Source organism: Erythrolamprus reginae, chromosome 3 (assembly GCF_031021105.1).
Source record: "Erythrolamprus reginae isolate rEryReg1 chromosome 3, rEryReg1.hap1, whole genome shotgun sequence".
Lineage (NCBI taxonomy): Eukaryota > Metazoa > Chordata > Lepidosauria > Squamata > Dipsadidae > Erythrolamprus > Erythrolamprus reginae.
In genome coordinates this window covers 40,551,751-40,577,219 of record NC_091952.1, presented here as the reverse complement: position 1 = coordinate 40,577,219, position 25,469 = coordinate 40,551,751, and the positions used below count along the sequence as shown (strand labels likewise).

The 25,469-nt window shown below is 39.2% G+C and overlaps 1 protein-coding gene across 3 annotated transcripts in view; it reads left to right on the top strand.

The window, feature by feature from the left end:
- TOX2 (TOX high mobility group box family member 2) overlaps positions 1-25,469 on the top strand; it is a 239,110-nt gene that overhangs the window by 124,792 nt on the left and 88,849 nt on the right. The window contains exon 1 of one of the 3 annotated variants that reach the window (XM_070744879.1): positions 20,968-21,207. The exons of the other annotated variants lie outside the window; for them this stretch is intronic. Within the exon in view, the coding sequence (XP_070600980.1) occupies positions 20,971-21,207 (237 nt within the window). The 5' untranslated portion in view covers positions 20,968-20,970. Of the gene's footprint in view, positions 1-20,967; positions 21,208-25,469 lie in introns of those variants that run through there. 3 annotated transcript variants of the gene reach the window in all.

The following is a 25,469-nucleotide window of genomic DNA, read 5'->3' as shown; positions in this document are numbered from 1 at the left end:
TGCCTGACCCCTATTTTCATAACATGATAATTTTATTCTACATTGATTGTCTCATTTTTGAGAAAAGATATTGCACGTATAAATCAGTTTCTAAAATATCCAAAGAAATGAGGAAAAAGGGATTTATTAAGCATCTTACATATGAAATAATTTACTTTGGAATAGTCCTTGGGAAATGTTCTGTAGTTTATGGGTCTGTTTCATAAATGCAGTATCATGACAATAAATCAGGACTGAGCTATAAGAAGATAAGAAGAGGGCTTAGTGTGCTATAAGCATAGAATAGGGATATTAAGATTTGTTTCCCCCTTGTAATGAAAATGAAAATCGAAAAGAAATCTGGGGAAGTCCAAGTTTCCCAGCTGATTGTCAGTGAAGAGTGCTTTATTTTAAATGGGGCATCTGGAGTGTTGACATATCCCTAAGGTTTTCAACTGCAAAGAGAGTGTTAAGGAAGAAAATTGTCTTTCTATTTTAAGGCCAAAATAATTTTTCTCTCTTTCTGTCAAATATCTTTTTCCAAACCATTAACATTTCCATCCCTGATTAAATGTCATGTCACAGTAAATCAGCCATTCGTTCCCACTATTTGCACCATTTGTAGGCTAGGCAACATATCGCCCAGTAATGTACGTAGAAATTCTCCAAGTGGCATTAATACAATGTGTATTTTATTTATTTACATACTCTTTATATTTGTTTTATCTAAGACACAGCTTAAAACAATTAAAAATAAGGTATCAAACAAGAACAACAAAGATTACTACACAATTAACACAACTGAAATCAAAATCAAGCTCAGTTATTAAAATAATAATTAAATGGTTCAGAGCAAACAGATACAAAAACATGAAATGTTCTTTTTTAAATATTCTATTGAATACTCTAAAAATCTCAATACTGAAACACATAAAAATCTAACTTAAATTACATTCTAAACCCCCTAACAAATGTACACAAAATATGGATATACTGTACTTGTTAATGTTTGTACACCTACATATTTATGTGTTCAATATGTTATACAAGTAGTTGTTGCTTAATGATCGCTATTTGAACTAGAATATTGGTTGTTGAGCAAAGCAGTCACTAAGCAATACATCACAGGACCACTTTATTCAATGACTGCAATCCCTGCAATTATCCTTGCAGTCATTAAGCAATCATATGGTTTGTTAAGCAGAGGGAGTTCCAAGCAAGAAACATGAGGATGTCTGAGTTGGGGAGGAACCCTGGTAGACCAAACATAGGATGCACATGAAACACTTTCCCACATTTGTATGCCGCCCCGAGTTCGCGGAGAGGGGCGGCATACAAATCTAAATAATAAATAAATAAATAAATAAATAAATAAATACACAAAGGGCCAAATGCCTAAAAAACTTCCACACACTAACAGTTGTCTTCTAAAATGTTCCAAAAGCCCAGGAGGCTCCAGTGATGTATTACAATGTAAAGGAACTACTCCCCATGAGCAGCCAAATACACGGGAAGCCCCAATTCAGACCCCCTCTCGCCCCCACTCCCCTTGCTGTCCTGCATTGCATCACAGCAGCTGATCTTCATTATTTCCTTTGTTCCACTGCTCCATTGTTTACAAGGCATATTCAGCCTGGCCCATTTTGAGGATGAAGAAGAAAATAAAATGCTAAAGACAGTCGCTCAAATGCAGCATCCTAAAATACTCCTTTTCACTGTGGTCCTGGATGCTGTCAAAAAACAAGAACAGGCTTTACAGTGAAAAAAGGAAAAGAAGAGCTGCCCTACGCTTTCTCGTGACTCTGCAAAGAAGGTGCAGTTCTTGTCAATCCCAAAAAGAAAAGTTTTGGATTGACTTCCTGTGGGGTCAAACCTACCAAGCTGATTCCTAGAGGAAATTGGCTTCAGCTTGGCTTCCTGTGACAGGAAACTAAGCTGAAGCCTATCTCCTCTAGGAATCAGCTTAGTGGTTTTAACCCACAGGAAACCAAGCAGAAGCAAATCTTCTCTAGGAATCAGCTTGGTGGTTTTAATTCATAGGAAGCCGTCAATCTCCTCTAGGCTTTTGATGTTATTTGGGAAGAATTTTAGCATTCAAGGAAGTAGACAGGATCCCTAGGCTGTAGATAGGGCCACTTGTGTATTAGATCCCTGCAAGGAGGGAGCATAAGCGTGGATCCATGCATTGATAAATATATATTTGAAAGAGGCATGTATACGGTTCTTCTAACCCTGAAAGAGGCAGTGGTGTACGCCTTCCTCAAGGATCCACCTAATCTGGGCATATTCATCCAGTCTCCAACACTCCCTTTTTAAGGAAGTTTAGAGAGGTGGTCAGCCTCCAGCTTCAGAAGACCCTGGTGGTGAAAGTGGATTACCATCCCAGACAAGATTCAGACTAGGATTTTGGTTGATGATCTATAGTGAGCTTAGTATGGGGAAGATGCATCTATTCTGCCTGTCCTTGATCTCTTGCTGACCTTCATTCCCATCCACTATGAATCTATGATACCATTCTGTACTGACTGAGGTTGGGAAGTGGGGTATTATTCTGAGGTATTTTGTCTCTGAGGCGGTTGTCAATTGGTGTTATTGGGAGGGGAACAGTTGATCCCTGCTTTATGCGGTGTCTCAGGACTTTACCCCACTTCTCTGCTTTTCCAAATCCACATGTAGCTGCTGGGGATGGTAATTTGTTTGTCCATATAGGGCAAGGAATGATCAATATACAGATAAAATCCAGTAAAACAACTCTGCTCCTGGTTGTCCAGGTGAAAGAGTCAACCTTATTTCATGGTGTCTAGGGACTCTAAGGATCTGGATGGCAAGAACAAATTGCGTCTTAATCCTGCCAAGACTAAGTGAGAAGAGGTTTTCAGATCTCCAGATCTGGGAGTTGGAGGCTTTCCATCTTTCAAACCTCTTGTGAAATATGGTGATTCTTCTGAACTCACAGTTCCTTATGGAAGAGCAAGTAACAGCTATAACTATGATGGCAAACCTATGGTATGTGTGCTGGAACCTATGACACACGGAGCTATTGCCCATTGCTCTTCCAGGTTCCGGCGCATCAGCCAGCTGGTCTTCATGCATGTAGGGGCATCAGAAACCAAAAGAAGAGACACCTGGTATGTATGCGCTCTCCGGGAAGATGATCTTCCTGATTCCGGTTACGCATGCACCCTAGCCACTTGCCCTGATATCTAGTGCACATTAGTGCAAAGAACAGCTCGTGTGCCCAAAGACGCAGTGACAGGTTCCCGGCTGTCACTTCCCAGGGGAGCAGAGCTGTCAGCCAGGACTGGTTGGCTGGGGCTACCCTCCCTCCCCGCCTGATCGGGGTTCTTGGCCAGCTCCTCTTTTTTCCTCCAAGTGTTGGTGCTGCCGGAATGCGTTTTCAGCTTGCAAGTCGGCGCCAGGAAAAGGAGGAGGTTCTACCACCACCACCACATAAGGCAAGAATGGCTGGGGGGGGGCGGTTGGGAGCCAGGGAAAGCTATCTTACGGTTCCTGAGAGGGGCAGGCCACGTGAGCTGGGCTGTAGCCACTCGTGCCCAGAGTGGAGCATTGGTCCATAGGCGCCAGCAACAGCAGACTGGGCAGCTCACTTCTCCACGATCCTGCTGGCTGACTGGATGCTGCCTGGACCATGAGGCTGGCAGGAGGAAGAGCTGCCTCTGCAAAGGCTGGCCATTCGTTCTGCCAAAGGTTGATCCAAAACGGGGTGCAGGGGGGCATGCTCAGTGGACGTGCGCATGTACAGTATGAGGTGCATGCATGTCTAACAATGCATGCACATGCGAAGGGGGCACACATTGCAATCGGGTGCAATGTGGAGTCCTGGTGTGTGCAAGCGCACATACTTTTGGCACATGGCGACAAAAAGGTTCACCATCACTGAGGTATAAGGTTTCTGCACAACTGTGCCTTTGTACTAGTTGCCAGTGATGGGCTGCCAAAGTTTTTACTGCCACACCGTGGGCGTGGTTTATTTTGTGGGTGTGGTTTAAAGGACATGTGACTGGGTGCGAGTGGCTTACCGACCAAGATAAGTTTTCAAATAGGTGCTTGGACTCTTTTTCAGTTGATTGTCACATTATTTGAATGGCCACAAAAGGCACAAATGATAGACAGCGTTATTTGTTGAGGAGCACAGTAACATTTTAAGGTTTTGTGCTGAGCCCACAAGGTTCAGTATGATAACAGATTAGGCAAGTAGCTCAATTTTCTTTAATTGATATAAAAGTTCAGTTCTAGATAATGATTAAAATGATTAAAGCATTTGTGTGTAAAAACATACTATTTGATTATTTTCTATTTTAAGAATCATACTAATCATACTAAAGGTAAGAGAGAAGGAAGGACAGTAAAAAAAACCTATTAAATATTCAATAAATACTGACTACACCTACTACCCCCACTGCATCCCACCCCGGGGGGGCAGAAGCCCATTATTGCTAGTTGCATTTATTCCTGAACCAAAGGTCCTTATCCATAGTCACTCATGCCTTAGTTATTTTCCCATTGGACCACTGGAATATATTGCATACAAAGTGCTATGAATCGTGTTGCATAAACATTAAACAAACATATGCGTAGCTCATATTTGTATGTCAAACATACAAATAAGGCAGTTCTTGAAGATCATCTGGAATTTTCGGTAGCCCATTTCATTATGACCCTGTAATACCACTATTTTGTGCTGTCAGTTTTAAAACCCTACATAGCATAAGGCCAGATTAACCGAGGCACTGCCTTCTCCCAAGAACACGAATTAGAACAACACCCAGTTGAATGTTGTGTTATGATGCTTGGTCACTATTGTTGTATTTTGTATTTTATGTTTATATATTTTGTATGTTTTAATATTGGTTTATTGTTTGTTTTTACTATGGTATGCTGCCCAGAATCTGATTGCTTGAATTTTGTGACCTTAAATAATAAATAGACAGGTAGGTAGATAGGTAGGTAGGTAGGCAGGCAGGCAGGCAGACTTAAAATACATGAAAAGCACCTGGTAAGGAAAACTGTCCTAGAGTGCTGGCATTCCTTTATATTCAAATTATTTTGCACATTTGTGCCTCTTATCCTATCTTCAACACATTGCACACTAATGAGTAAGTAATTCTCACAATAACTCTTATGTACCTTAAACCAGTGATTTTCAACCTTTTTTGAGCCGCGGCACATTTTTTACATTTACAAAATTCTGGGGCACACCACCAACCAAAATGACACAAATCAAATAAATAAATAAATAAATACATACATACATACATACATACATACATACATACATACATACATACATACATAACCCCCTCATATATACAATCCCATGTAACATCCCCTTATAAATACCTGTACAGTCAATCATCAATCATCCCTCCTGAAATTTATACCACTGTCTCATTTCTGGGTACTTCTCCTGTCTTTCCCCCTTTTCTCTCTCATGTTTCTCATTTCTCTCTCTTCCTCCCTTTTTCCCTCATTCCTTCTCTCCCTCCCTTTCTCTCTCTTTCCTTTCTCTCATTCCCTCTTTGTCTCCTGGGGCTGACTGAGCCTGCCCTCCACCCCCCACCGTGGAGGGAAAGCATTTGGCATCGGCACCGCCAACCCCCCCTCCACGAGCAGCAAAAGCCTCAGCGACGGAGCCGAAAGGCAAACGGCGCGATCCGTCACTTAGGCTTTTGCTGCTCCTGGAGGGGGGGAGGATTTTCTCCTCCCCACCCCCCCGGCAGCCAAACGTCGCTGAGGCTTTGGGCATCGGCGCCTTCCCCTCCATGAGCAGCAAAAGCCTCAGCGACGGAGCCGAAAGGCAAACAGCGTGCCCCGTCGCTGAGGCTCTTGCTGCTCGTAGAGGGGTGGTGCTGATGCTCCCTCTCGCCACCCCCATCTTCGCGCGACCGCCTGGGGCCGCTGCAGCCGGCACGCTCCCGCTCCCACCGCCAGTGCCCTCCCGCCGGGCCCAAAGGACACTTGCCGCCGACGTCAGGAAACTCCAGCTGGGCGGGGCGCTGCTGGTGCCTCCGAGCTCCCACTCGCAGCTGTCCCCCGGCTCCTGCCTGATGCCGCGGTTTCTGGCGCTCTCCTGCTGGGCCCCAAAGAAGGAAGGCAGGAAAAAGGAGGCGCGAAGAATCAAGCTCTCCTTTTTCCCGCCTTCCTTCTTTGGGGCCCAGCAGGAGAGCGCCAGAAACCGCGGCAACGGGCAGGAACCGGGGGACAGCTGCGAGTGGGAGCTCGGAGGCACCGGCAGCGCCCCGCCCAGCTGGAGCTTCCCTAGGAGCTTGGCGGCACACCTGTGTCTCGGCACACCGGTTGGGAAACGCTGACTTAAACAAACACACTAGCTGACTTAAACATAGAAAGGCTTGGGAATGAATAAATGATACACTAAATCCATTGATTCCTCTACTACAAGCTGCGTTGCTAAAGGCATTATTTTGCCTTCAACTGAAGTATACTAAACTGTACAGAATTAACTATAGACTATGGTAAGTATCTTCAGAAATGAAGTTTATAACTCTGCATATGTGCATTGTTGTTTATGTTAGCATATGCTATAGTAAACTTCCAAAAGTCACTTAAGTGAGTGTAGAAATTTAATAAATAAATAAAAATACTCTATGTAAAGAATTGGTCTTAATCACAGTTTTGATTGGCAATTTTTAGTCATGAATTTTGAGTTTATTACTTTTGATTGCTAAATACATTGTATACTCCTGAGCTTTTCAGGTAGATTCACTAAGGCTAGAAACTGAAAGCAATTAGGAATATATGATAATATTACTAAATTCTTATAGTATAATGATGTTATTAAAATCCATGGAAACAGTAACTAATTTTCTGAATAATGGGAACACAGAAATAAATCTCAACAAAATACTAATGGTCAAAATATTAATTTTGAAATATGAGGTCTAATACAACAAAGCCATTACTGGTGAATATTTGCATAATCTAGCAGGCTACCAGTTGCTGGGTTCTTTGCAGATTAATAATGTGCTTGGTTTTGTTTTGTTTAGTACAAAGTGATTCATATTTTGGGCTTAGTATGTCCCTGTTTAAAAACATGGCATTACCCTCCGCCAATTGTGATTTATTCAAGAAATCATAGCAAAACAAACTTTGGCTTAATCAAAATATTCACCCATTTGGTGTCTTTGAAACTGACCAAAATTAATCCAAGTGTAAGAAATTAAGTACTCAGAAGATTCTGCATTAAGCTCTAGAGTGTCATGAATTAAAGTGAAAATCATATTCAATGTGGGGAAGAATTACAGTGTATGAAAAGGGAATTATGCATGAATGAACACATGTCAGATTTTGTTCAAAATATCTCATTTCCCAATGACTTAATCTTGTGTAAACCCAGGTAAGTGAATGGAGATGTGCAGGAAGAATGTTTGATGGAAGTGAATGTTTTGTTAATTTCTGAAACTTCAAGAGGACTAAAGAATTTATTATACTTTTGGAGTATAAGACGTACCAGAGTATGAGACGCACCTTACTTTGGGGAGAGGAAAATAGGGGGGGGGGGAAATCTACCTACCAGGTATTCATCTGGCTAGCGTCCTTAGTCTGTTATCCTCTGGTTAGGGCTGAATATACCTTTTTCAGAGGGAGTAGGAATGAAAAGACTTAGGGCTTCTTCGGAGGGAACCCAGGAAATCATTAGAACTTAGTTATGGCAGGAAAAAATGCTTCGAAAAAGCTACATTTGGAGTATAAGATGCACCCAAATTTTCAGCCTCTTTTAGGGAGCAAAAAGGTGTTTTTCAGAAAAAGGTCTGAAAAATATGGTATATCCTATTTGTCAGCTATTTCTTTACACCTGTGAAATCTTTCATCCTCAATGACGCTGGAATGAAGAAAGTTAATGTTATCTTCATTAAAGTAAATGGTGTACAACCTATCCTTTGACCACATCCTTCTGTATTGGTTTAAAAAACAAACTTTGTTCTATAAATATTCTGCATATACTAGGTTCTCATTATGAAGGAACAAAGTGAGGAGGAAATTCACCAGTTGAGATGTAGCCACAGATGTTAATGTGTTTTCTTTTCTCTTCTTGAGACCTTGCTGATATTGAATGTAACTACAACAACAGAGGAATTATTCTGGGCCCACTCAAGTTTATTTTTAAGATTAGCCTTCCTGGCCCCGCTGCACATGATGTTCTATTACATGGCATTTATAATATCTATGCTTCTTTGTTGGAAGAAGCTATGGGGAACATGCTGAATTCCATTGATATTTAGAATACTGGAACTGGGAAATGTTAGGGACTCTGCAAACAGAATAATTTTTGCTGAACTGAAAAAAATGTACATTTAACTTTCCTTAATTAGATTATTTGCGTTACTAGATACTGTATATACAGAAGGCCTAGAAATAGATCTTGCAGAAATAAAGAAATACCAAAGTACAACATATAGGATGTGAAATGTGATGGATGTTTAACATTCTCTGAGCTTCGCAAATTTCCCCCAAAAGTTCATCTCTAATTTTGCAGAGCATACAAAACCACATTTTTAGTTTCTAAAAAAGGATGCAAGTTCAACAACAAACAGCACTGCAGGATTTGGGGGGTGGGGAATCATTTTTCTTTTCAGCTGCTATTCAGGCATCCTGACATCTTTTCTCTCTTTATTTTACACAGATATCAGACATGATGTTAGAAGCCATTCTCCTCTAAGTCTGGAGGTGGGAATCTCCTGCCATTCCTTTTTAATCCAGATTGCTTTTTCCAGATGAAAGGAGCTATGACATTTTTAATAGAATTGGTTGCATGGTCTCAACAATGGAGATATTTCTTAGAGAGCGCAATCATGTGAAGCTGCATGTGTTTTTTCCTCAGTCATCCCTACCTACCAAAATTTTGAAACTAATCAACTTTATCTCTTCCCCAAAATTAGACCCTCCAGAAAGGTTGTGAGGGCAGGCAGAAACAGGCAGTAGACTTGCTAGATCAAGTTAGATTGCAATAACAAAAGAATGCATATGTCAGGTCTCTGATTCATGTCCTCTAGAGCAGTGGTCCCCAACGTTTTTTCCACCAGGGACCAGTTTCAGCAAGACAATTTTTCTATGGCCCGGTGGGGACGGAAAGGGGTGTGGTTGGGGGCGGGATTAAGCATGGGGGTGCTGGTCCTCCCCGACCCTCTTTCCTGTCATTGCCCTGTGGCCGGCAGAACCTGCCTCCCAAGCCCTCTTGCCCAACAGGAGGCGAAGCGCTGGAGGGAGGGGGTCAGGCCGGCCTTCCTGCCTCCCCCCCCAGCCAAAAACGCAAAGGCGTGCCGCGGCAGAAGGCAAAAGAGGCTTGAGCCTCCCGATCCTTCCCGCCTCTCTGTCCTATCCATCACCCTGTGGCTGGCAGAACCTGCCTCCCGAGGCCTCTTGCCCGGCGGGAGGCGAAGTGCTGGAGAGAGGGGGCGGCGGCAGGAGGGCCGGCAGCTGCTGACTCCGTGGACCGGTGCAACATGCCCCGCGGACCGGTACTGGTCCGCGGACCGGCGGTTGGGGAGCCCTGCTCTAGAGTGATTCTTTGGCTTGCTTTCTTTTCTTCTTTCTATGCATGATAGATAGTTACTTTATAATGTTCGTGTATATGTTCTCTTTCCTTTAAGGAAATATATATTGCAATCGAATTGCAGGGCCATGGGGAAATGTTTAAAATTTTGCAATCTGAATATTCAGAGAGCTTAAGTGGTCAAGAGTAACAGCAGATGCCAACAATTAAGTTTCATCTTATAGTGTTTGTCACTGGGCCAATATTGTTTCTGGTAGACCAGATGGTTTACTTTGGCTCCTCCTTTCATCAATGGGACTCTGGGATTCTGTTTCAGTGGATTTCATTTCTGATCTTTCTCTTCAACAGAATTACATGATGCTTTTTACAGTAACCAATTTATTTATTTATTAGGTATTTATCAATTTATTAGGACAGTACTTCAGGTCTCTATACTCTTGTTTCTTGCAGAATTTGCAATATATTCATTGATAGGCCTATCTCTCTTTGAAATAGTCTATGGTCTAATAGTCTTATCCTCATGAAATAGTCTATACAGTAGTCTAATAGTCTTACCCTCATGAACTCAGACATCTGCTGTTCTTTATGCCTTCTACCTAAGAGACAAGCTGCTTAGCCATCTCAAAGAAACATCTAGATTTGTCAAAGTTATAAGTTGTACAAGATGGCCACAGGCACACACAAGCAAGATTGAGATAGTGGACTTTGGTGTAGCTTTCAACCAAACTTGATTGTCAATTTAGTTGAAAGCTACACCAGAAAACTGGAGGCAAATTCTATTGACTTCTTCCCAGTTAACCAGCAAATTAATCTAGTGGTATTTTATTTGCAATTGTCTGCTTCTATGAATTCAGCCTTCCATTATGTATTGCTAACAGTTATTTCCCCTTCTTCCTTTCACTGGTGGACAGGGAAAGTGACTATGAAGTGGAATATATTCTTGATTCAAGATGCAGAAAAAAGTGTTTGAAACATCTGATTCACTTGAAAGGCTATTCCGAATCTAAAAAGTTCAGTCTGAATTCACAGGATAGGAATCATTATTCTTTCATATACTTTTTTCTCATTATTCTTTCTAACGTTTAAAATACCCTAAATATCAACTTTAAAACAGAGCCATAATGTAATGATATGTGAGAATGACCTTGAGGAATGAGGGGAAGAGTTTCTGCCTAGAAAATGATTAGACAAGGAATGCCTCCCCTCAGTGGCTTAAATGATTGGAAGAAGAAACTTAATGGATCAGACAATTAAAAGTGGTGGTGGGAGATATGTATCTTCAGACTTACAGCATTCTGTTAATGTAGCCTTATCATAAAATAGAATTAACTTGTCTAGCCCTGCATCCTGTCTGGTTTACCTGGGGTGGGGGGAGGGAACTTTTGCTCAACATGACTAATGTTGGATGACTAATATTTAGAAGTTCCAGACTATTAACCTGTAACATGATTTATTGGTTTTAGCTTGGTATGTTACATAACCAAATAAGTATTTCTTTTACTGAAGTTTTGCATTTTATGTAAAGAATCTTGGCTATGGGTTATTCCTAGCCTTCATATCAGCCAGCCCAGGGCTAAAGCCTTTCAAAGTAGACAAGGTCAGGAAAGAGGCATGCCAGGGAGTCTATAGCTGTAGAGTAGAACTGCAGAATCTTGAAAGCCTGTCTAAACCACCAAGAGCTGGGGTGGTGCAGTGGTTAGAGTGCAGCACTGCAGGCTACTTCAGCTAACTGCTAGCGGTAGTTCAGCAGTTCAAATCTCACCACCGGCTCAAGGCCGTTTTTTGTTGGGGGCAATAGGCTGATTCTGTAAACTACGAAGAGAGAGCTGTAAAAGCACTATGAAGTCTAAATGCTATTGCTATTGCTATCTTATAACAAAATCAAGGCAGGGACAGAGAAATCTTCTCTGAAATTCTACCCTTAATAAGGCATTCATTCCTCATCAAGGTGAGGCCCACATTCCGTCCATCACAAAGGCTAAGAAAGAAAAAGAGTCAATCTTATTTATTTATTGAATTATTTTTTATTTACTTGTATCCTACCTTATAATTTTACAAATAATGTAAGTTGACAAACATTTCTTCCTCCTCCTACTTTCCCTCAAAACAACAACCCTGTGAGTTGGGTTGGGTTGAGAGCAAGTTCACACAGCTGACTTTCTTGGCTAAAGCAGGACTTGAACTCATGCTTTCTATAGCCTGGTGCCTTAGCCACCATACTGGCTCGATGTGTTATGCAGGCCGGGGTTGCTTCTTACCACTGCTACCAGTGTGATGCGACGGTATGCATGCGTGTGCATCCAGCAAGATTTTGCGCATGTGCAGGGAGCAAAATCGTGGGAGAGAACACATGCGCGTGAGATTTTGGCTATTTTTCTTTGCATGCACAGAATTCCAAAACCAGCAGTGACAATGGAGCTGCGTGCGTAGCTCTGCAACTCCGGCATATGCCCACACATGTCCCAGCGACATTTTGTTTCTGCACATCCGCAGGAATCAAAATCTCACGCTTCAAACACAGGAGAGATTTCGACAATGTGCAGAAGCAAAAAATTGCTGAAATCTCATGTGCACGCATGTCCCCTCATGAGATTTTCTTCCTCTGCATACACAAAAGTGAAATCTCGCTGGGACATGCGTGTATGCACGCCAGAGATGCGAAACTGTGTACGTAGCTCCATTGTCGCTATTAGTGCGCAGTGCGGCCAGTCATGGGTAGGAACCCGATACTGGTGTTATATCAGTCTCCGGAGAGGGGTGGCATACAAATCTAATAAATCTAATTAATAATAATAATAATAATAATAATAATAATAATAATAATAATAATAGTAGTAGTAATAATAATACAGTACTTATTATTATTATAATAAATAATAATAAATAATGCTCACAGTCACTCATGCCCTCATCACCTCGAGGGTTGACTAATGTAACACTCTCTACATGGGGCTACCTCTGAAAAGTGTTCGGAAACTTCAGATCGTGCAGAATGCAGCTGCGAGAGCAATCATGGGCTTTTCCAAATAAGCCCATGTTACACCAACTCTCCGCAGTCTGCATTGGTTGCCGATCAGTTTCCAGTCACAATTCAAAGTGTTGGTTATGACCTATAAAGCCCTTCATGGCATCGGACCAGAATATCTCTGGGACCGCTTTCTGCCTCACGAATCCCAGTGACCAGTTAGGTCCCACAGAGTTGGCCTTCTTCGGGTCCCGTGGACTAAACAGTGCCATCTGGCGGGTCCCAGGGGAAGAGCCTTCTCTGTGGCGGCCCTGACCCTCTGGAACCAACTCCCCCCAGAGATCAGAGTTGCCCCCACCCTCCTTGCCTTTCGTAAGCTCCTTAAAACCCACCTCTGTCGTCAGGCATGGGGGAATTGAGATATCCCCTTCCCCCTAGGCTTATAAAATTTATGCTTGGTATGTCTGTATGTATGATTGGTTTCTTAAATTAGGGTGTTTTAATTTAACTTAAACTTAAATATTAGATTTGTTTATATTGTGTTATTATTGTTGTTAGCCGCCCCGAGTCTACGGAGAGGGGCGGCATACAAATCTAATAAATAAAATTAATAAATAAATAAATAATAATAATAAAAAATAATATTATATCTTAAGGAAGTCCTGAAATAAGCTAGTCAGTGGTATGCATTGAAACCATCATATTTGAGGTCATGTATATGAAAATAATATCAACTTCACCACTGATGTAGAAATCTTGTCTTTTGGACAATTGTATTGCTGCACAGTTCATGCAAATTGTATAATAATTGTTGCTTGTTAAAACATACCCTGACACAGTATTTACTGTAAAGTAGTGTTTGCAGTATAATTCAGTGTCATTGAGTAATGCCTGCTCCCATCTTTATTTTAGTAACGTGTAACGTGTAAAAAAATTATGAGCTGACAGTATTTCCCCATTTTTATATAGCACTTGCTGCATATATTTGCTTTTAAAAATAATAAATAATAAAAACAATGATGGCATTCATTTTAGTTTTATGTGGTGACCCCACGGGATTTAGCTTACGGTATTATTTTATTATTGCATTTTGTTTTTTAAAATCTGATTCGGAAAGGACATTTAAGCAGCATAGACAAAAGCTCCCATCTTCCTGTAGAAACTAAAATGTTGTTGCCTTCCTGAATTGCAATGTTTAAAAACAACTATAAAGTGCCATGAGGAAAAAATTACCATGTAAATATAGCAATAGAGTCCCCAGGCCTGTTGCTGGTGACGGCTGCAATAAAGCAGATCGTAGAGCTACTCAAATCAAGCTGCAAAACAAATTGAATTCCAAATTAGCAGCCTTATGAAAACAAACTGAGGTAAATGTTGAGCACTGAGCATATGAAATGTAACAGCAGAAACTGTTGACACAGGAACAGGCGAACAATTTAAAATGTGCTGAGCTTTCTCTGTAATTCTGTGAATTGGACCTTTTCTGTTTCAGAAGGATTGTTATCTTTTTTGGTTATAAGGTGTTTTAAAATTCCATTTAAATAACTAAATGTAAATCAGTAGTAAGAAATTCTTACAATGCAATCAGATTCAGAGCTGCTTTTCTTTGTATTAATCGGGGGCCAGTTGGCAATCCTTTGCTAGTGTTTTTCTCAGAGGCAATAAATGAAAGAAATATGTCTTTTTAAATTTTATAAAACTCAAAGAAATGGTTTTAAACAGCTTTTCTTCACCTCCTATAATTATTTATTTTCAAACAGTCCTTCAGGGTAATGTTCCGTTTTCTTATTTCACACTCCTTTTTCTCATAAATGAACCATCACTTCAATAAATCATTATGAAAACAGAGACTAACACAAACCCTGAAAGGTTGAAAGATTTATGTAACACATTTATGTTTTCCATTTTCTCATTCTGGTACTCTGCTGCTAAAGCTAAGCTAATAAAAGCAGCTATTAATATTTCTTGTTGCCTAGCAACCACAGAGAGGGAGTAATAGCTATAGCTAGAAAAATAGATGACCGATAAGGAAAAATTCAATTCTTTTATTATCTCAAGGGAAAATGGGCTTTTACTGGAACATTATGATGTACGAGTACGAAGTTGAATACAAAGGATTGTTCTCATTTTTTAAAAAAATGAACATTATTTTACCTTTGCTAACTCTCTTTAAATTGTCCTCCTCCTTTTCCAGTTTAATTGAACAACCCCCACTAATAATCTCATTGTAATTAATTTGGCATATTCATTTGGAAACCTCTCTCTCTCTCTCTCTCTCTCTCTCTCTCTCTCTCGCTCTCGCTCGCTCTCGCTCTCTCTCCCTCCCTCCCTTCCTTATTTTTTCTTTTTAACACACGAATGTACAATTACTTGGTTGTAATATTTCTCTCCAAGTTGAAATTTGCAACATGGCATCAGGTCATTTTTATGTGTTAAAAATATATTACTCTCAACAACAGAAAATAAATGGTTGAATAAAATTATTTTCAGTGCTTTGCTATGCATTTAGGTTAAATATTTCCTAAGATAATGTTTGCTTCATTAAAGTCATTTCTGTAAACTATGAAAAATACTTTTGTTGTATTAGGAACATATGTACAACTAGGGGATGATATATGCAAAATACAGTACTATCACTTATTGGATCAAGATAAAATGTTGGCTTTAAAATTGCACAGATTTGGTATTTATACCTTTACATGTAATTTGCAGTTTAATCCACAATTATCTAAGAAATGCCTTTTTCGCTCGTAACCACTTCATTTATTGGTGTTGGTTAGTTAGTTGGTTGGTTGGTTGGTTGGTTGGTTGGTTGGTTGGTTGGTTGGTTGGTTGGTTGGTTAGTTAGTAAAAGTGTGGTACCATTTTCTAGACTACAAGGAGGTTCTTATCAGAGTGATGAAATCTCATTGTTCTGTTGTGTCAGGAGACTTCAGTGTGCATGATAAAACTCCCCAGGAGCTATTGAAGAGGCTGCGGTCTCCAAATCAGTTATGGCTAACTTTACTCATTTAGTAAGACATGCTCTGGATCTGTTTTTCTCTGTGAGAATGAAGAATATTTCAATCGTTGCTGATAAAATTTAGCCTATTTGCATTTAGTGGTTCTACAGCAGTAGCACTTAGACTTATATACTACTTCATAGTGCTTTACAGCCCTTTCTAAGCAGTTTATATAGTCAGCATATTGCCCCCAACAATTTGGGTCCTCATTTTACTGACCTCAGAATGATGGGTGGCTGAGTCAACCATGAGCCGGTAAGGATTGAACTCCTGGCAGTGAGCCTGCAATTAGCCTGCAATACTACATTCTGACTACTCCAAACTAATAAAGAGAATTAGTTCCAGATTGTCAATAAATTTGAATAGTTTACTGCAGTCTATTGTAAAACTGAATTTTATTGTAGTGAGTACTCTCTACCGTATTTCATTTTTGTCCATGATTCAGTTCAAGATATTTCTTGTGAAGGCTTTGGGTCACAGTTTAGGGATAGTTGTGTTCCATTGAAAAATATAGATTACCCTGGGGGGGGGAATCATTGACCCCGTCAGAGAGGGTCCGCAACTTGGGCGTCCTCCTGGATTCACAGGTCACATTAGAGAACCATCTTTCAGCTGTGGCGAGGGGGACGTTTGCCCAGGTTCGCCTGGTGCACCAGTTGCGGCCCTATTTGGACCGGGAGTCACTGCTCACAGTCACTCATGCCCTCATCACCTCGAGGCTCGACTACTGTAACCCTCTCTATTTGAAGAGTGTTCGGAAACCCTTTGAAGAGTGTTCGGAAACTTCAGATCGTGCAGAATGCAGCTGCGAGAGCAATCATGGGCTCCCCTAGGTATGCCCATATCACACCAACACTCTGCAGTCTGCATTGGTTGCCGATCAGTTTCCGGTCACAATTCAAAGTGTTGGTTATGACCTATAAAGCCCTTCATGGCATCGGACCAGAATATCTCCGAGACCGCCTTCTGCCGCACGAATCCCTGTGACCAGTTAGGTCCCACAGAGTTGGCCTTCTCCAGGTCCCGTCGACTAAACAATGTCATTTGGCGGGACCCAGGGGAAGAGCCTTCTCTGTGGTGGCCCCGATCCTCTGGAATCAGCTCCCCCCAGAGATCAGAATTGCCCCCACCCTCCTCGCCTTTTGTAAGCTCCTCAAAACCCACCTCTGTCGTCAGGTATGGGGGAATTGAGATATTCATTCCCCCCAGGCCTATACAATTTATGCATGGTATATTTGTGTATATGTTTGGTTTTTAATAAGGGTTTTTACTTTTTTAAATATTAGATTTGTTATATGTTGTTTTATTACTGTTGTTAGCCGCCCCGAGTCTACGGAGAGGGGCGGCATACAAATCTAATAAATAAATTAAATAAATAATTAATTAATTACTGACCTGTAACATGAAACAGAAGAAGGTTCTCTTCTGTAGAACTTAAAATCCAGAAGTTTTATTTCAAAATGTGGTCTATATTTTGAAATAAAAGGTCTGGATTTTAAATTCTGCAGAAGATAATGTTTTGTTGGTATATACAATACAGTCTTGACAGAAATCTGAGAGATGTTTCTTTAATAAATGCTGCTATGCTGCTCTGTTTCTTAGGAAAATGCATTATTTTTCAGTTACCGTAAGTTGATATTTCAGTTAAGAATATCTTATGATGTACAATAGTAAGGAATTATTATATATTGTGGTTCTGACCCACACACAAAATCTTGCCTGAAGCAAGTACAACATATTTCTTATTTGTTGAGATTGTTCATTGTATATATTATTGTTATTTTTCATTTCTATACTCGATCTTTCCATTGTATATACCAATGATAGCTAACCTTTTTCTCTTTACGTGCCGCACCCATAATGCGCGTTATGCCTCATGCTCCCCCAACCCTTCATGCATGTGTGCATGAACCCCCCTTGCTCCCTCACCCCCCATGCATGTGTGTGTGATTCCCCCTCCCGAGGACCTCCAGGGGAGCAGGGCAGGCCTTTTCACCTCCCGGTGGCTCAAGGAAAGCCTTCAGAGCCTGGGGAGGGTAAAAAATGGGCCTACTGGAAGTCTGGAAATGGGCTGAAAAATCAGCTGGTTTGTGGGAGGCATGTATGTGCGGTGGAGCTGAGCTTGGGTGATGGCTTGCATGCCAGGATAAATGGTTCTGCATGCTACTTCCAGCCCATGTGCCATGGGTTTGCCACCGCAGGTATATACCAACCTTCTTAAATCGATGCCTTCCAGACATACTGCAATCCAAATTTAAAGACCATGTTGTTTACCTGAAGATTTTGCGTTGTAAGTCTAATTGCATTTGCCACTTGGCCTAATCACTCTCTCTCAGCCCAGCACATTTCACAGGGATGTTGTGGGGAAAATAGGAGGAAGAAAGTGGGCTGAGTATGTCTACCACCTTGAGTTATTTATAAAAATAAGGTAGAGAGGAAGATGGAGAATATTTTTATAAGGTATTGGGGGGGAAATCAATTAAAAATACTTTGTAAGTTTAACTCAGTTTTAGTTTGACTGTAAAAGAAAGCTAAAAACTAATAGTCTTCATAATTTGCTTTTATCTAATTTTATATATATATAAAAAAATTATATAAAATTATATATATATATATATATATATATATATATATATATATATATATATATATATATATATATATATATATATATATATATATATACAGTATATGTTTTTTTCTGTTGGATCACCCTGGTATATTGAAGGAACGTCACAGCTCTTTTTTGCCCCTAGGCCCAACCCAGGGTCATTTCAAGGCAGTTAATTTATTCATAGCCAACAAACTATATTCTCTTTGTATCACATGTTTTTGCTGATTTTTTAAAATTAAGGGAGACTAGGATAGCGCTGTTTTGGCCTCATCAGCTAGCCATACACTTATTGGGATTTGATCCTGGGGCTAACCTCTAGGCCACAGGATCTGATCCCTTCAGCTTTGTACCAGGGAGGGGCTATATGTTTTTTTCTGTTGTTTTTTGGGGGGGAAGGAGATTTTTTTTTAAATAAAAATTTTCCAGGTTTTTTTTCCTTCTGCACATGGATTGTTTTGGGAGGGGGTTGGATTTTTTTGCCACTGCACTTGTGCAAGCACGCAAAGTACCCATGTCCATAAGGCATGGCCACGCGGTGCGGGAGTTAGAAGTTAGAAGCCACATAAGTTGTCCCTGATATTCAGGATAGTAATGCCTGTTGCTTTTTTTTTTTTACCTTGCACATATAGTGCAATAAACATTGTACTTTGCAATCTATCGTATCTCCTACCAGTGTTCCCTCTAATTTTTTTTTGGGGGGGCGGAAAAGTATAGTGTCTGAGCGGCAGTCACTTCGGGACTGGGCGGCACAGAAATAATAAATAAATAAATGAATGAATGAATGAATGAATGAATGAATAAACAAACAAACAAACAAACAAACAAAAAACCCACCCTGTTTTGCCTCAGAGAATTTCAAAATAAAATACTGTACTGTGTGTCTATAACAGTGAGCTCATAATAGGGCAACTCTATCAATATCAAAATGCCACTTAAATAGTTGAGCTAGTTTCAAACTAGATTTTGATTTTCTTTCTCTCTTCCTTACTCCCATTCTTTTTCTTTCTGTTTTCCTTCCTCTCTTTTTTCCATCTGTTTCTCTCTCTTCCTCTCTTCCTCTCTCTCTCCTTCCCTCTCACTCTTTCCTTCTCGGCTTCTGGGCAGGTTTGAAAAACTCTGAGTTGATGATGATTTTTAAGTGAGCGATTGCTCACTGCTCAGCTTAGAGGGAACTATGTCTCCTACCATTAGATATTTGCAAAACAGTGTTCATTCACTCTAGTTCTCTCTGTGCATGTATATTTATCTATTTGTAGTAGTTTAAAATATTAGTGATTATAAATGCAAAATATATCCAGAGCAATTATCAGGCCTATAAATAAGTTGTCTAACACCAATGAGGAGGTTCACTGGGAACAGAAGCATGTACATATTAGTAGTGTAATTAAAATATCAATTACACTGTGTTGACAGTTTGCCAAATAGCTGGCTTTTGTGCACAGTAAACTTAATCATTCCTAAATCTGCTCACAAGTCATTTTGCAATCCTGGAAAATTGAACTGGTACAAGATAATAAAATTTATTAAGGCACATTTCCAGTATACCTCCCTTAATGGCTCTGTGTTCCAACTGTATGCTGGATATTGTGTGCTGATTTTTTTTTTTAATTTACACATTGTACTCTTGAAAAATACTATTTAATCTCGGCAAAATGAACTTGAAGATTTATTTTACTCATACTTCTTTTGTTTCCTATATCAAACTATTTTCTACATCTTAGTTTTATGTTCAGTTTTGGTATTCTGCAGAAGGATGCAATATAAATAAAAGATGATATAAATTAGGATCACTGTAGCAAATAAAAACTGAATTTCTAAAGTAGAGGAAATAAATACAGTATGAGGGAGCTTTAGAAAAGTAGCATAATATAAATTTTAAAAAACAGTTAGATAGAAAGTTATTTTATTAAAATAAACCATGTGTACATATATAGCACAGGTTATATAATATAGAAAATGTGCAGTATATGTGGAATATAAATCAAAATACATAGATAAGAACAGTATATTTCTCAAATCCTAAATAAGCATATATGCATGAATGGATAAATAAATATGAGAACATGCAGCATCTTAACTAAGTTGCATGTGCAACATTCATTATATGTTTGGACATGTTAATTTTAATATTCTAACATTTTTAAAATAAAATATTTAAATTACTTTTGTCCAAATCTATCAACCTATCTTCTGAATATGATGCCAGATGAGTGAATAAATTATGTCATAATGGAACTTTATACTTGACACCTAGTGGTAACTTATTTCCAACAATGGATCAAATTTGTTTGCTTGTTTTATTTTTAATAGTAGAAGTGCAGAATAGAAAGCTAATATTTGCAATAAGGAAATATATGCAGCCCTTACGTTTTGTCAAAGGGGAAATAACGAACGCAATTGTATATACATGTTCCTCCAACTGTGCCAACGAGATATTTAGTGGCATATGAAATCAATATTACCCTATTTTTGGACAGTTAGGTGCCTGTGAGGGCAATCATATATATGGCTGCAAATAAATAACTCAGTACTGTTAATGCTTTTAAAAGCATTTTTGAAAGTTTCACTACAATATGTGTAGTATTTTTTCTTTTCGCTTCACTGCATAATTTCATTGCCAAAAGAAACATAAACACATTTACTTTGTTTTTGTTAGAATCATTCTCCATTTTTGCAATAATATTTAGCTGTTAATAATTACCATTGCCTTAAAGGCAAACTGTGGTGCTCTGCTTTCACTTGGTAATTTATTTATATTTATCTTAACCTATGTGTGTAGTGACTGCTTCATGGAAGTAGGATTTTAGACCACTTTCTCAAATTCTAGGCATTAAAATTGGCACTATGATTCCATAGACTTTTGGACATCTGTAGTCTGATGCTAGTTTTCTATTGGCTTCTTTTCTGGAGATTTGCTTATAGGTTGAAGGCAAATGGTGATGAGCTTTTAGGAGCAAGAAATTATAAACTCTTGAAATCTTCAGGGCTTCAAGAATTTAAGAAGTGGAAGGAATCAAAGTTTTACAGTAGTGAGAAAGTCAGAGGAGGGTTACAGTTAGGACTCACTGAATGTCTGGATCAGCTGTTGCTAAAACTCTGCAGGACAGGAAAATCAGTGAGTATTTTTAAATTTTTGCAAGTGGGCATTCCTCTTACAATATGTCACAGGCTCAGAAGATGGTGAGTTTTGTTTTATAATTTGTAAGAATTGGTGACCTTTGAATAATGAGATGAAAGTGTTCATTTTTGAAGTCATATTTTCCCCCTATAAACATGTTGTGGTTGATATTTAATTGTTTCAGTTAAAGATTATTTATGCCTTTGTTTGACATTGCCAACTCTTAACATCTCTTCAACTTCGATATAGCAATAATAAATAATACATAATTCTAGTTTTTAGCTCAGAAGCTTTGCTTCAATAGCTCCTAGACTTCTTTTAATGGAAATTTATGCAGAAATAACATTGCTTTCTGAAAACATTTTGCATAAAACATCTTCACTGTTTAAAAGTGGAACACTGCATTTGTATACATATAGCATAGAATGGAAAGACAGTGCGAATGCTATTACTCTAAAATGTATATTGGATAAGAGGACCACAAAGAATAGATTATTATTTCCCCTTTGTTGAGACAGAGATTGTGATAACTACATGGAGATGTAGGTATATGTGCACCCAGGAGAATTTTTAAAATTTAAATTTAAACATTTTAGAGGCAAATTATAAACAATGCTTACAATAAAAAGTGTAAAATGCTTCTTTAGAGAATAAATATTTCAAAGCATTTCAAAAACCTATGTGTATGAGAGAGAGTTCTCTGAAGAGTCAGTTCTAAAAGCAAATGTTTCTAATGTAATATTCCCTCACTTTGAATTTTGATCAAACTAAAATGAATACCATTTTTGCAATTGGCAATCGTATGGAAAAACATTGCAACCATATACTACTGTATTTCATATCTAGGCAGACCAATCCACATAGCACCCTAATATGTTGGATTAGAGGGTGAGAATTTTTTGTCTCTTGACAAACCAGACTCCCATCACATTTATGAATGGGGACGCAATTGAAACTAAATGAAAATGGGGAAAATACATACAGACACACAAACACCACTTCTGCCAGCATGTTGATTTAGACTGCCTATACCTGCAATGGTGAACCTAGAGCCAAATCTGCCAGCAAGAGAACTGTTGCCCTAGGTCATCTCCGATGTGCAAATGCAGGCCAGCCAGCTGATTTGCAGAGGCTCTGGGAGGATGGTTTCAGTATCTGGGGGGCAGGGGAGGCAGTTTCCGCCCTCCCCAATCGCCAAGAAAGCCTCTGGGGCCTGGGGAGGGTGAAAAATGGGCCAATTGAGTCCACTCGAAGTCAAAATGGGTCATTTCCAGCTTTTGGAGGACCTTTGTGTGGGGGGGGTGAGGTCGTTTCCACCCTCCTCAGGCTCCAAAATACCTCTGGAGTCTGGAAAGGGTAAAAAGGGGGCCTACGGGATCCACCGGAAGTCATAAAATGGGACATTTCCGGCCTCTGCAGACCTCTGAGGGGTGGGAGAAGCTGTTTTTGCCTCCCCAAGCCCCAAGAAAACCTCTGGAGCCTGGAGAGGGCCCACTGGAAGTTGGGAAATGGGGGAGGGGAGGTCATGCATGCATGCCAGGAGCAGGGCAGCATGGGGGGGTCACACACACATGCACAGTGGGGTGGGGCATGGCGGCATTGAATTATAGATGTGGGCACATGCAAGTGTCAAATAGCACATGTGCACATGTTTTGGGCACCTGAGGACAAAAAAGTTCACCATCACTGGTCTATACTTACCTTTGTTTTGAAAAAAAAAACATTTGTGTAATTGCTGATATCATGATACATCTGTGATTGGGCCATTTGTGGGGGCTGATAAGAATTATGTTAATTAGGAAAACAGTAGCATAGTATCTCTTCAGGGGAAAGGAGTATTCAGTTCTGTAACTGCAAATGCAGATCATTGTCAACACATTATTTTGATTAGTTCCCTTGTTGCAATTTTGCATGCAGGAAAGTTTGAAATTCCCTTCTCTATTTTTCTTTAACACAAATTGCACTACAACCCAAGTTCTGCTTTTTTGCATTGCTTTATGTTCTTTATGGATCTTAAATTGTACACTGAACTGAAATTACAGTAATTAATACACTCTCTCTAAAGTATGTATATCTAAGTCATCTTTAACAATAAGACTTGGCTTTCCAGGCAAAGCAACACATGGTATTAGAGAAAAATAGGAAAGTTCCAGATAAAGAAATACTGTACTGCTTCACATACAACACGTACAGTACGCTCATGAAATGTATCAAAATGTTTTTCTCTAGCCTTTCTGCTTAAAAAGGTTAATGTGGTGCCATATACAGAATCCTGTTACTAAGCTTCCTTTTACAACGTGGGCATTGTTTGGCTTGTCACCAAGAAAGGAGGAAATGTATTGCTACAATTCTTCAACATCCATAAAAAAGGCCAGTGTCATACTTCTCACTTATCTCTTAGTGCAGTGGGCATTTCTCATTATAGATGGAGACTGGTTTGCAACCTGCTCAAGCCAGTTGTCATACAATTTTGGTGCCCTTGCAGATAAGCAGTCCCCAATAACAACACCCCTTCTCTACATCTGCATACTACGTGCGAATCAACCTTTTGTGGAGATGATCAAAAAGGCAGCATATTTTGAGTCCTTTTACCTTCACATATATAATGTACTGTGGAATTGAATTACAACCTAAATTAATGGGTATTTGTGGAATATGATTTTTTTTTTTTTGCTATAACAGCTTCATATCATATTGATATTATTTTACTTTATCTTAAGAATATTATTCATTCTTGTAAATACTGTACCTCAACTATGTTTCTCTTTAATTCTAAGTAATGGAATTTTATTTTTCTTCTGCAAATATGAATACAAACTCATATGTTAGCTGGTTAAGAGTCACTGTCCTGACTCTAAAGGGATTTTCTTTTTCTTCAAACATACATAGCCAAAGCAATACCTGATTATTTGTGTAGAATGATGATATCATACTTATTATATCTGATTTAAGTAACTAATCTAGGAATAATTGTACTATTTAGGTTAAACTGGAGATGGAATTTGAAATATGGTGATTAGTAAGGATGCAAGCGCCTGGAAATTATTTGGACTCTGTGATTCAGGGTGCGTGGGCATGTGACCATTGCACCTATCTGCAAGTGACATATTTTTCTGGGATCACATGGTTAGCCTCTACAGTTGCCATCTGATCACAGAGAACAAAGTAGTTGACAATATAAGTTACAGATGCGTGGTATGTTTGCAACTCCACAAACCTGAAGCACATTTTTGTAATGAAAACTGAAACATTGAACCGTCTTGTAATTAAGTTAAGTTTAGATAACTGTTTATACAAGTTTATTTAGCCACTAGATTAAAATAAACTGAGAACATTTGTGGTTATCTGTATTATAGGAACTTGACCATGGTCTTATCATGTTTTTGAGGAACAAAGCCCAATGTTATGATATGAAATACAGTACCATGCTTTAGTAGAACAATAAATTATATGAATATGGCATATAGCAAGGTATAATCTGGATTAATGATTTAGCATGTGACAGGCAGCAGAGAGAAAGCAGAACTGCTTAATTCCTTCTTTGCATCTGTCTTCACACAAAAAGGAAAAAATAGTCTAACTTATCAAAAATATCACTGTGAGAGAATGAACAGGAAAGCAGCTCAAAATAGTCATAAAATTAGTAAAAATATACCTTTCCATTTTAGGTGATTTCAAATTGCCACACGGTTTATATCCTAGAGTTCTGAGAGATCTGGTAGATGTGTGTCTCTAAACAATTGATCGAAATCTTTCAGAATTCTTGGAATATGGAGAAAGTACCAGAGGACTGGAAAATTATTTATGTGGCTTTGATTTTTTAAAAAGAGAAAAAAAGTGGAACCAGGAAACTACAGACTAATCAGCTTGATATCAATACCTAAGAAAATCCTAGAAAAGCTAATCAAGCAGCAGATTTGTGAAATAAACAAGGCAATTAATAGAAGCCAGCATGGGTTTGTTAAAACCAGTTCTTGCCAACATTATTGCTTTGATAAAGTGACTAAATTAATGGATCAAGGAAATTCTGTCAGACTGAAGCAATTTTATTTGGGATCTTTGGCTTGCCATACTTTATACTATTCTACAATGCATTTTCTACTGTGGGAAAATGGAAGACGGGAATTGTATGAGGTTGTTAATATGTAGTAATAACAAATTATTTCTAGAAAGCAGAGGTTGTCTCTGCACATCTGGACTTGCATGGAAGGAAATGGGTGGACTATGCCAGAATGGCAAATGAAGATTGGAAAACATGA